Source organism: Chinchilla lanigera, unplaced genomic scaffold, assembly GCF_000276665.1.
Source record: "Chinchilla lanigera isolate Chin_1 unplaced genomic scaffold, ChiLan1.0 scaffold00008, whole genome shotgun sequence".
Classification (NCBI taxonomy): Eukaryota; Metazoa; Chordata; class Mammalia; order Rodentia; family Chinchillidae; genus Chinchilla; species Chinchilla lanigera.
Genome location: NW_004955409.1, coordinates 16811473 through 16824614, shown reverse-complemented (window position 1 = coordinate 16824614; position 13142 = coordinate 16811473). Strand labels below are relative to the sequence as shown.

Genomic DNA, 13142 nt, shown 5'->3' with positions numbered 1-13142 from the left:
GGGGAGTACTTAGTGTTAACCCTATGTTTAATGATCTTTCTGCTAAGATCTGTTAGCCCTTTCAAGCTTTAGTGGTTCCTTTTAAGTTCTGTGCCTCTGACTTCTTACCACACAGAATATTTAAGTATTTTATGACAGTATCCTCAGCAAGGTTCAGTTTTATTCTTAGTTATTGTACTTCCTGGTTGGATGTTAATAGTCCTGCTTACGTGATCAGAAGATTAACACCAAACATCAAATCACGACAGTGGATATATTTTAATTCAACTTTTTCAGTTTCACAACATGAGGTAAAAGGAAATGGTTTTCCTTAACCAGTATTCCATACAGCTATAGTAAAATATTTTAGACCTCAGGGATAAGGGATTACATTTCTCAAAAATTGGGATCAAGTAAATTTAACTTAACTCTGAATTTTCCAGTTAAGTCTTTACAATAGTAACAAGTTCTAGTTACATTTAAGTTTCAAGGCCAAGTTTTAATCACTCTGATGTCTTCAGATCTTAAGTACTGTTTCAATCAATATCCACTAATTCTACTTCAAAAATGAGTTTTGCATTTGGTGGAATTCTGTTGAAAAAGTCAAGGCAAATTTGATAAACATATCTCTCCCCTATCCTCTCAAGAGCCTTACTATAAAATTAGGGTTCTGTATTCTGGATATTGGTCATTAACCCTAATATGAAGAGCTCGGTAGCTGATTCAGAGTGTAATAATACTCGGCTGTATCTTAACGACAAGCACGCTGACTAGCTCAGCCGAGGTTCAAATAGAAGGCTCTCAACTAGTCACCACTTCATGAAAGCTGCTACTCAGTAGTAAAAAAGGAAGAAAAGTAATTTCAGTGTACTGACTATGTATGTTATATTCAAATTGAAGTTTGTATGAAATTAGTATACAATATTTAAAGATGTTCAGAGAATTTATGCACACCATACTGGTCTTAAAAGTGCTGCACACGGGGGCGAGGTAGTACAGCTGTTTATCTAAGTGTAACTGGTAAAACTTACTTCTAAACACTACCCCTCAAAAAAAGAAAAAAAAAACCTGGGGAAACAGGAATGTAACCACAAAAGCTGTTGAGTTACCTTCCCATTTACCTTGGCTTGATCTGACTGGAATGGTCTGGCATCATTACTTTTTAAGTGTTCATAAGCTGGACCCATCTGTGAAGTACTGCCATTAATATGAGTGAATGTTACCCATTTGATAATTGGCAATCCCCATTTTGTGTCCTAAGCTCTGCCTACTCAACTGCCTTAAATTATACTGTAGCATAAAATTACGATGAGCTGCATTTGCCCAGCACTGCTTGCTACTTCTTTATATTGGGTATACTAACTTACTGGAGTAAACCTTGCATATATTAAAAATTTATTTCAGTGATAAAAGCTTGTGCCCTGCAGCTGAGATCTCAAAAATACAAACTTGAGTAAGGGGAAAAAAAAGAACCCACCTCAAGTTTTAATACTTTGTACCAAAAAAAACCCCAACACAACAAAAAAAACTTTGTACAACAGGAAATACTAAGTATTCTCTGCTGGACATAGTGGCATTCTCCTGTTGCCCCAGCTCACTGGGAAGTTTCAAGTCAGCCTGGGCAATATAGCAAGAAAGAAAAAGGAAGGGTAGAGGAAAGGAAGAGGTGTCTGTCCTGGATGAGCCGACACACGAGCATTGAGGATCAGGACTATACTGGACAGGGTTCCTATCTGCACAGCTAGCCGAGACAGCACCTCTCTGAACACCTTAAGCTCATCTTCCTTTCGTGTTTGTCCTTTATTTCCGAAGGAGAAAAAGGATACTTGGCATCAGGCTGTCCTTTCTTTCCGTAAGCCCATTCTGGTTCAATCTCTAGTCGAGCCTTTTCACCTTTACTCATAGTCAAGAGTGCTTCATCCCACTAAAGTCCAGAGGGAGAAAAAAAAGATGTTAAAAAAACACCTGCAATGTCAGAACAGCAAGCATGTTATGTATATGTGCACATATTAATCATACTGTTTCTGGATTTTATTTTATCATGTTCTAAGGTAATAATCCTCGATAGAGCCTTTAAATCTTGGGTCTCCAATTTCCTCAATGAAAGAATTGTTACATTAACATTTTTCAGTGTGATAACACTTCTTAAAAGATACATGAAAGCACATTAGTAAACGCTAACATGCAATACATATGTGATATACTTCTACATCAGAGGACAAATTGAAGCATTCATTTTTGTAGGGATAAACTAGCAACTACTCTGAAACTACCTTCCTTCCTTCATTCCTTTCTTCCTTCTTTTTCCTCTCTCTCCTTCCTACAAGGTCTCACTATGCAGTTCAGGGTGGCCTTGAAGTCACAGTACAGCTCAGGCTGTCCTCAAACTCACTCAGGCTGTCCTCAAACTCACAAGGATCCTCCTGCCTCAGTCTCCTGAGTGCTGGGATTACAAGTGTGTACCACCACGCCTGGTGTAAAACTTTTAATATTACCATATTGTTCTGTTACAACTAAGATCTTTTGCAGAAGGCAGAAGCATCTTCTTGGGCAGGGGGTACGGGAAGCAAACTCAAGGCCTTGCTCCTACCATGCAGGCGCTGTACCACGGAGCTATGTCCCTGGCCCTGGCAAAACCATCTTTTCAAAGAAATGATAAAGTCTTCTATGTTGCCTCTTCAGTTTTTCAAATTTGGACGTTAAATTCAGTTGTTCACAGTTGTATCAATGTAATACAAATATACTACAGTCTAATATACTCACATTTGGAAGCAAAGAATTTGGTGAAATAGAAGAAATTTACCAGTAGCTGGTTAATGGAACCAGAACATGTGCTCAATATATAGTTGCTATCTGTTTTATATAAGCAGTTACAAATTATACTCTACTATACCTTTTACAAAATGTTTTACATTGTTTGGGGCTCTGAATATGATTGAACTCTATCTTGTAAGAGCATAAACAGTCCTTGCTGGGCGTGGTGGAGCACGCCTACAGTTGCAGCACTCAGGCGCTGGGGAAGAGGATCTCCACTAGGAGGAGGCTGGCCTGGGCTGCCTGAGACACTGACAGCTGTGCCAGATATGCTGGAGATGACAGTATCCAGTCTGCCAACTCCAAAGATTGGGTTTTTTTGAGATAAAGTTTCACTATGCAGTTCAGGCTGGCCTTAAACTCATAGTGATCCTCCTGCCTCAGCCTCTCCAGTGCTGGGATTACAGGCGTATGCCACCATTTCTGGCTCAAAGATTGTTTTTGTCATATTCTTAATTGTAACTTTTTTTTTTTGAGACAGACTTGTTATGTAGTCCAGGCTGGCCTTGAACTCACAATGTAGCCCAGGCTGGCCACAAACTCTGTGATCCTCCTGCCTCAGCCTCCCACGTGCTGAGATTACAGGTGTGCACCAACTGTAGTTCTGTCTAGCACTATACCACAACAGTGTGTCAGAATGTCCACCGATTCACTGCCATTCTTTACTTACTCCTCTGATAACTTTGCCCACTCCGACCTTGAAACTTAAAGGCTTGGCATTTTTCTTCTTCTTGGAACCTGTAAGACAGATCTTCCTAGTTAATGATATACTCTAGCTTTTATTAAAGAATTAAGTTCCACTGGAAACAGTTTTTTTGTTTTTGGAGACAGGGTCTCGCTCTGTATTTCAGGCTGACCTTGAACTCACTATGTAGCCCAGACTGGCTGCAAACTCAAAGTGATCTGCCTCCCTCAGCCTCGCAGAGTTTGGATCACAGGCGTGTGCCACCATGCCTGGTGGCAACTTTTTTTTTTTTTTTTTAGCAGGAATCAAACTCAGGACCTTGCGCATGCCAGGCAGGTGCTGTGCTGCTGAGCTATGTCCACGGCTCTCGTGGGAACAGTTTTTAGATTGACTTCTACAATTTGAGAAGAAAACTTCAGAAAACCAGGTTATATTCAGTCAGGAAAATTCTAGTTGTAAAAGTCTACATGAAGGATAAGGGATGAGGACCATACTCACATCACAGGACAGCATACCATTTTGCCTCTTAGATTAAAAGCACCATGTTGGGACACTGCTATGGTGTGAATATGGTTTTCCTGTACTGCAATTCATGTCAAGGCTTGGTCTTCAATATGGTAGTGCTGAATGGTGTTGGGACCTGTGAAAGGTGACTAGGCAGCTAGGAGGGATTAGTGTTTCTCCCAATGAATCCTTGCTTGAGAGGGCCTGGACTGGCTACTGCAAGAAAGGTTTGTTAATAAAGCAAGCCTGGCAGCTCCGCGCTCACTCTTACAGATGTGGATCTCTCTGATGTGCTCTGCCTGCTTCCTTTTCTGCTTTTCTACCCTGCCCCAGAAGCTGAGCGGAGGACTGCACCAGGCTCTAAGGAGGAGCCCCAGAAAACCTTTCCTACAAATGACCCAGTCTCAGGGTTCTGTCTGAGCAGTGGAAGACGACCTAAAACAGACATTAACCACATTTAGAGGAGGCTTCCTCATTTTTGCTTTCCAATGACTACAAGGTCTTTAATAGGTATACAAAACATTAGAAAAAAAGTAGACGACATGCTGGGTGTGGTGGAGCACACTTACCATCCGAGGCTGAGATAGGATCACAAGTTCAAGGCCAGTCTGGACAACCTAGTGACATCCTGTCTTAAAACAAAATAACAACGAAAAATGCCCAACAAAAACCAAAAGGGCGCAGCCGGGTGATAAGCACCCCTTGGTTCAGTCCCCAGGACTACAAAGAGAAAAAATTTTAAAAAGTGGGTGAGAACCAAGAAAAGGAACTGGGAATTAACTCATATGCCTATAGTTTTACAGTATCTTAAGCCAGGAAAAAAAAAAAAAAAAAAAATCGAGACTTACTTGTTTGAATGTTCGTATCAAAAACTGTCCCATCCTGTAACGTTCCTGTGTACCAGCAGTGAACAACGTCTCCCTTCTTGGGGAAGTTGGTTTTATCTCCCTTTTTCAGAATAGATTTTGTGTATTTTGGTGGACCCTAAAATCAAAACCAACATACATACAGGTTCATTGACATCTTTCTCTCAGAACGATGCAAAGAGTATTTATTTTACCTCTATGCAACTTCTATGAACTAAAGTCAGTATCTCAAGACTGATGAGAATACTAACTAGTAACTTACACATCTGTAATTTCGTTTCAGATAACCTCTGGCATTTTTGGAAACCAAGATTCTGTTAATTGCTCTACAAGCCACAAATTCAGTTACTTCTCAAGTTTAGAAAACCCATTACTATTAAACTCCTATAAAATCATAAAGCACTGAATTAAATTGTGACTTTTCCCCAGAAAGATGTGGGTTGTTTTAGCAGTAAAAATTATCATTTCTAGATCATTCTGTGATATCCAATTAAGATGAGTTTGGCAATATTGTCTCTGGCCCTGAAGTTGCACATGCCCCAGAGGAGAACAAAGGATTACAAAGGAGGTGCCAAGGTTGAAGCCAGGGCCTTCACACTGACCTACATCCCCAGCCCCCCACTTTTTTTTTTGTCTTTTTTGAGACAGGATCTTGCTGTGCAGTTCAGGTTGGCCTTGAGCTCATTTTGTAGCCCAGGCTGGTCTTGAACTCGCAAAGATCCTCCTGCTTCAGCCTCCCCAGTGCTGGGATTACAGGCGTGCGCCACCACACCCAGCATCCCCAGACCTTTTTAAAATTTTGACATATTCTCACTAAGTCACTAAGCTGCCCAGGCTGGGTTTGAAACTGAGATCCTCTTGCCTCAGCCTCCCAAAGTACAGTGGTAACTTGGTTGACGAACTTTCACAAACTATTTGTTCCATGGTTTTGGAAAACATGGCCACACTCATGTTTGTGACCCAATGTAAGTTTGCAAACAAAACCAAAATTGTGCCAAATGCTTTTGCCGGCAAGCAAGTAGGAAACCTGTGGATTGTGCAAATAGCCCTGTCTAATTTAGAGACTTAGGATTATTCTTTTAAAGCTAGGCTGCTTCCCTAAAGAAAAATCTACAGCTTGGGTACCCTGAGTACTACTGAAGTAATTTATTTTTTTTTGTTTTTGTTTTTGAGACAGGGTCTCGCTATGCAGTTCAGGCTGGCCTTGACCTCACTTTATAGCCCAGGCTGGCCTCAAACTCCCAGCGATCCTCCTGCCTCAGCATCCAGAGTGCTGGGGTTAAAGGTGTGCACAACCATGCCTGGCAGCTACTGAAGTAAGTTAAAGCACTGTCTCAGCCTGAAGGAACCACACGTAGCTGTTACTGTTTGGAGTTTAGATCTTGAGTGTCCTCCAGAGGCTCATGTGGTGGAAACTTGTGGAGGTGGAGACCAGCAGAAGGAAACGAGGTTACTGGGAAAATGTCCTTGAAAGGGATGGCGGGACCAGAGCCTTCCAGTTTCTCCTTTCCTCACTGCTGTCGTGAGGTGAGGTCTGCCCCACCTGCACCAGATACTCCCACAAGGTGCTGCCCTGCCAGGGGCCCAAAAGCGGCTGGCCAACTGAGCAGGGACTGAAACCCCCGAACTGTGTGCCAGGGGAAACCTATCCTCCTTGTGAGTTGTTCATCCCACGGGTTCTGGTACAGTAACAGGGAGCTAACAAAGCTAGTGACTACTGTACTGAACAGTTCTACAATGGTGCGGTGGCCCACACCTGTAATCCCAGCTGTAATCCCACCTGGAAGGCTGAAGCATGAGGACTGTAAATTAGACGTCAGCCTAGGCAACTCGTAAGTCCTTGCCTCAAAATCAAAACCAAAAAATAAAGGTTGGGGTGTAGCTCAGTGCCTATATGAGGGCCTGGGTTTAATTCTCAGTTCTATACACCACCAAGCAATTTTAGACAGCAGAGAATTTCTAGACTGAAGATATTTGAATGGGATGTAGTTGGGCAAAATCAAAGAAAGGATGAAGGCAGCAACTTTTCCAATACCTTCTGAGGCCTGCAAATGTTTCAAAATGCAAATAGGGTGACCATAGTAGTGCATGCCTGTAATCCCACTGATTGGAAGGCTGAGGCAGGAGGGTCGCTGCTCAAGTTTTTGAGTCCAGCCCCTGGGCTACACAGTGAGTTCATGACCACCCTGAACTTACATAGTAAGACCCAGTCTAAACAAAACAAAACTAAGTAACCACAAATAAATGTAAAAAAAGGAAACAGGAAGATGTGCAAGAGAAAGGCTGTACTTGAGAACAGTTCTGAAGGAGACACTAGAAGGCAGACACTGACACTGGGGAGAAAGGAAGAGGACGGTTAGCAGTGCAGACACCCACATTCTGGGAGGAAAAGAACCAAACAAGAAACAACAATAACAAAAAACAAACCCCAGAAATATGATGAGAAAAAAGTAAGAAGAAACAGAATTTGTTACACCAACCTTAGTTTATGTTGGCAGTGCAACGGGGAACTGAGCAAGAGATAGCATAACAGTGTTTAGTATGAATTTATGAAAGGCCTAATAATAAACCATCTAATTATGTATTTCTTCACAAAGCTTCCTCTGTAGTCGCAAAGCGTGACAGGAGAAAGCAGACAGTGGGGATCAGCAGTAAGGGACTGGACATAGCTACGGAATCTAGGCAGGCAGTGATGGCCCTGGGCTCGAGCTGGCCGGGGAGGCGGGGGAAGGGAAAGGAAGGGAGGACAGTTCTGTAGCAGACTTGAGAAGGAAAAAGAGAGTCAAGGATTCACAGCTTTTAAGCTGGGAAGAAGGGGATGGCTAGGTACGGTCTTAGAGACAACGATACAGGTTAGCACCCTCACAAGACTGCTCCAGACTGTCCCATCCTTTGAGAGCTTGTCTCATATGCATTTATCATCTGCCTCCTAAGACCACCTTCACTCTAATTTTCTAGATGATAACTATGATGGCAATTGCTCCTGACCACCTTTACTAATCATAGCTGTATGTGCCTTAGTAGCAGCTCAATATTGCCTCAGCAGATACAACACTTAACAGACATTAGTCGTAACAAACCTCAAAATGCTCTGTGTGCACATACACCCACAAACACTAGCTTGTGCTTTTCAACCAAGAGGAAGACATCATGCAGTATTAACTAGCTTCAATCACACGGACATCTGTAACTGTACACTTGGGTTCACACTCTGTCCACAAATACCCCAAGGGTAATCACTTTAAGAGAACGAGAGTTCGATTATTACGGCTGATACTAAGACTGCTACCAATGAGTGTGCCTAGCTGGCAGGATATTATCAGAAATGGCAAGATTAAAAACAAATCAGATCTCTTAAGGGTGTTCTTAGAGCTGTTCTCAGCTCTAAGGCCTTCTCACTGGAGAAATGATTGTATCTGATTTCAAAGCCTGGTACAAAAAATATAAAACCCTGGCTGGGAAAGTTGTCACAGATGAAGCTACACGCCCGCAGCCAGGCTTGGGCTATTTCTATTGCCAGGGACACTATGGACATCAGAAAAGGCTAAAAATAATTAAAAAGGAGGTTTCGGCCGCTCAGTCCAACTTGGCTACAGAATCAGATCTCTAAAATAGCTCTGCAAGCTCAGACGGTCTGGCCAGACATGAAGGCGAAACGAAATCCAAGGTCAGAAGTGTTTCAGGGCAGGGGCTAGTAGCCATGAAGAACTAGTCCTGTGGGTCACGTCTGCTGGCGAACACTTAGGGAGGCGGCACCCTCCCGTCAGTTGGCTCACTGAAAACGGCCACACCAAGCACCCCTCATTTTGAGAAATTTGGGTTGTAAAGCGAATACTAAATTTACAAGTAATAATAAATAACACACAGGCACACCTCATCCGGAGTCTCTTCGGACTTCATTTCCTTGGGCTTTTCTTCATTGAGCTTCACATTTTTCACTTGGTCAGTCACTTTACTTACACTTTCAGTACCTTTGAAACGCTGTGAAAAATATTCTAGCATCAACATTCAGGACAGGCTAAAAATTAGCTAGATTGTCAGCCTCTCAGTTAAATAACATCCACACACATATAAATCACCTAATAAACTGTAAGAACAAAGGAAATCTTGTTAAGCATTTTTTTTTTGTTTTTTCTTCCGGTACCGAGAATCGAACTCACAACCTTGCGCTTGCCAGGCAGGCGCTATGCCACTGAGCTAAATCCCCAGCCCCCCTGTTAAGCATTTTAATCAATAAATTATAATCCTCAACAGCTTATATGAATACTATTATTATTATTTTTGGGCCAGGGATATAGCTCAGCGGCACAGTGCCTGCCTGGCAAGCACAAGATCCTGAGTTCGACTCCTGGTACCAAAACCAAAAACAAAAACAAAAAAAAACCACGTATTATTATTTTTACGTCTTTTTGATACAGGGTCTTGCTATGCAGTTAGGGCTGGCCTTGAGCTCACTTTGTAGCCCAAGCTGGTCTCGAACTCGCAAAGATTCTCCTGCCTTACCTTCCTGAGTGGGGGATTACAGGTGTGCCACCATGCCCTGCTTGAATACATTAACATAGCTTAAAAAGATTCTTCTGTGTGGAAGATCATCATCACTTCACAGTGAATAAATATTGCAGAATTTTAAAAAATGTTTTTGTAAAGGCTCAGCTTAAAAATAATCCAGTCTTTAAATTCTTTAATTACATGGAACTTACTTTTTCTGTATAAGATTTTACATGCAAAACTAACATGGTACTATCAATTGAACTAAAGGATTTATAGTCTAAGAATTTATGTCTGAATTTAAGTTACTAGGAAATCGTTTAAAATCTAGCCCCTTTCAAAATACCAAAACACTTTGCTATACTGCAAATTAGCCCTGCTAAGTTTGAAAACGGGTTCAATTATTAAGAAAAACGCAGGGAGAAAAAAATCCCAACTTTTTCTACAGGTACATGCATGTAAAACTTCTTTTAGAGATAAATTTTCTAAAATGAGGTTCTGATAATAAGAGTATAATAATACTCACCTTCGTTTCAAAAAGATGGTTATAGGCTGTAACCAAATGATCCTTGTTAGCTGTCTTAGCTACATTTTTAATGTTTCCTAATAATTTATGCTCTGCAAGAAACTAGAAGGAAAAATACTGGTTAGTCAAGATTGTAAAACGAGAAAACAGAGCCATGCATGGTAGTGGGTGTCTCCAATCCCAGCTACTGGGACGCTTGAGGCAGGGGGATCGAACCGAGTCCAGGAGTCTGAGTCAAACCTGGGTACCAGAGCAGGACCTTATCTCAAAAAAGAAAACAAAAAAACCCAAACCAAACCGATAAATTTAGAAAATTACCCTTTTATGTTAGTAGCTATGTTTTCTATAATACTAATGGAGAAGTAAAATGATACTGTATTCTATAGCCTGCTTCATTAAAAATAAGCTAGATTTTTTTTTTTTTTTTTGGTAACGGGACTTGAACTCAAGACCAGGCAGGTGCTGCGCCGCTGAGCTACATCCAGGGCCCAATGCAGGTATTTAGAATGGTACCATTATGTATGGGAGACAGTGGTTTGTCCTCTCTTTTCCTTTCACAAAACTCACACAAAAAAACCCCTAGAAAACCAAAAAACATTTACAGAGCAAATATACCAGAGGCAGCTGCTTGTGACAGAACGCCACGGTACACTGGTCCGGGGGGCCTGCCGCCGTGCCCAGGATGACACACACACAACAGTGTATGGGCTGTGGAGTCACACCCATCTAGGTTACACTCCTCCCCTTTCACTCCACAGATGGGACCACGCTTTCCTGAAGACTCACTTTCTGTATCTGTAGTGGAAGGTTCACTAACAGCATCTGTGTCAAAGTGCTGCTGTAGGCTGGGTGTGGGGGCGCACGCCTAGCACTCAGGAGGCTGAGGCAGGATCGCTATCCCAAGTTCGAGGCCAGCCTGGACTACATAGTGAGAATCTGTCTCAAAAAACCAAAACCTACCAACTAACCAAAAGAAAAAAAATGTTGCTGTAAGGATACAATGCAGTTAGCATTGAGCCTGTCACAGCAAGAACTTAAGAGTGGCTATTATGATTTTATTTTTTCCCTTCTGGTACTGGGAGTCGAACTCACGATCTTGAGCTTGTCAGGCACATGGTGTGCCTCTGAGCTAAAGCCCCAGCCCTGTGGCTATTACGATTAATAAAACAATAGTGCTTATAACTCCAGGTAACAGAATTCCTTTTCTCTCAAATACAAGTATGAGCCGGGATGGTGGTGCACACCTATACTTCCAGCACTTAGGAGGCTGAGACAGGAAGATTGGTGTGAGTTCGAGACCAGCCTGGGCTACAAAGTGAGCTCAAGGCCAGCCTGAACTGCCTAGCGAAACCCTGTCTCAAAAAGACCAAAAAACCCCCCAAAACCCATAAAAACCGCACAAAAACACAAGACTGCAAGGTGACAGATGCCAAAACAGTACTGAAATATCAAGGCCTAATATGTTCACCTCGAAATTATGCGAGGGTTTTAGTGAATTTATTTCCCTTTTAGGTCATTCTGCTTCCTTTTCTACCATGTGGTCGTTGCTGGATTCACTGTATCACTTTCAAATCAAAGTTGTCCTCTGCCACCTTCCAGCAATTTTCCTTTTTTCTGTGGTACTTGGGATTAAACCCAGGGTCTCACTAATGCTAGACAAGCACTCTGCCAGTGAGCTACAACCTAGCCTTTTACTTTTTTTAACTTGGGGATACGGTCTTGAAAAGTTGCCAAGGCTGGTCTTGAACTTGGGACCTTCTGTCCTCAATCCCGAGTAACTGTGATTACAGTGTGTGCCACTGTACCCACCTTCTAACGGCTTTTCTAACACTGTCAGTATTGTATTTTATCCTCTTTGTTTTTTCTTTTCTTAGAGAAGTGTTCCAAGTGTTAAAGGCCAATTGAATACAGCAGATAGTTCATTACATAAAATTAACCAGATGAGTCAGTACTCTAGTTTTTTTAGCAAGCTTTTGTGAAAGTATCTCAAATATAAATACCTCTGATATCTTATGATCAAGAAAGACTGGTAGCTGGATGTGGATTATAACCATGGTTATAATCTGGTTATAACCTGCAGGGTGGGAGATGGAGGCAGGAGGATCCCGAGTTCTAGCCCAGGAGCTTGTTTTTTGTCTTTTGGAGACAAGGTCTTTCTACGCAGTTCAGGTTGGCCTTGAGCTCATTTGTAGCCCAGGCTGGTCTCGACCTCGCAATGACCCTCAGCCTCCCTGAGTACTGGAATTACAGGCGTGGGTCACCATGCCCGGCCTAGCCCAGGGCTTAAGTGAGTGGTCCTCAGAGGATATGAATTTACAACAATTGTTATGAAAATGCTATGATAATCCAAGTCTCTAGAAGTTGTCTCACTTTGGCCACTTTAACATCACAGTCTACATTGGGATGATTTGTTTTGCAAAAATTTAATGAAGTACGGTGTTAAGGCACTTAACAATAATAGGGCTATTGTAGTATTTTAGGCAAACTACATATTGGTTTAAGACAATAATTGCACTAAATGGTAGAAGGTCCCTGAGGCACACTCTTTTTTCCCTCGTATGCCCAAACTCTGACCATAGTTCTCGATATGTATGTTGTACAAATATTTGCTGAATCAGTCCAACATGCTGATGCCACGATAATTACGCACATACAAGCAACTGATGTTACAGGTTCCTGCATTTTTCCCTTCAAAACCTTCCTAAATGAAAACACAGTCCCCTAAGAGCCCAGGACCAATTCTGCCCAGAGCAACACAACATGGGCTTAAGTACGTGAATGGCCATCGCAGAAAACACATTTTAATGATTAATCAATTTTTTTATTTTAAAATTGTAAAAACAATATTTGATTCTATAGAATTTTAAGAAACGATAGAGAACCCACATGCAGGCTGCAGCTTCTGCTTCTGGTGGCTAAAAGATGCTGCGTGCCTCCTGGCTCAGCAATTAACAGAGAGGTGTGAGTGTAATTTCTAAGGGACGGAATAGGTCTGACGGAAATAACCCGGGACTAGGGACGAGGGGTTAAAATGGAGACTGTGCAGAAGGCGGCAGGCCGTCCGCACGGCGGGACGGACGCTGAACACGCTCCCGAATCGGATCGTCCCTAACAATGGGAGACCGTGGGAGACCGCTGCACGAAGCGCACGTGCACGGCCCCTAAGGAGCAAGGCGAAAAGGGCACGGCGAGAGCAAGACCCCCGGGACCTGGGCAAGGCTCTCGCACTGATGTCCGGTCCTCGGTGCACCGTGAGAAAAGCGGGCGGCGCGGACCGGCC

The 13142-nt window shown here is 42.5% G+C and overlaps 1 protein-coding gene across 1 annotated transcript in view; it reads right to left on the bottom strand.

Annotated features, from left to right (window-relative positions):
- Positions 1 to 234: 234 nt before the first annotated feature.
- Positions 235 to 13142, bottom strand: part of Fkbp3 (FK506 binding protein 3, 25kDa) — a 13447-nt gene continuing 539 nt past the window's right edge. Inside the window, exons 2-7 of the mRNA XM_005376860.2 lie at positions 9863 to 9964; positions 8722 to 8829; positions 4831 to 4966; positions 3464 to 3531; positions 1806 to 1903; positions 235 to 570 (exon numbers count right to left, since the gene is read on the bottom strand). Of these exons, the coding sequence (XP_005376917.1) occupies positions 516 to 570; positions 1806 to 1903; positions 3464 to 3531; positions 4831 to 4966; positions 8722 to 8829; positions 9863 to 9964 (567 nt within the window). The 3' untranslated portion in view covers positions 235 to 515. The remainder of the gene's footprint in view (positions 571 to 1805; positions 1904 to 3463; positions 3532 to 4830; positions 4967 to 8721; positions 8830 to 9862; positions 9965 to 13142) is intronic.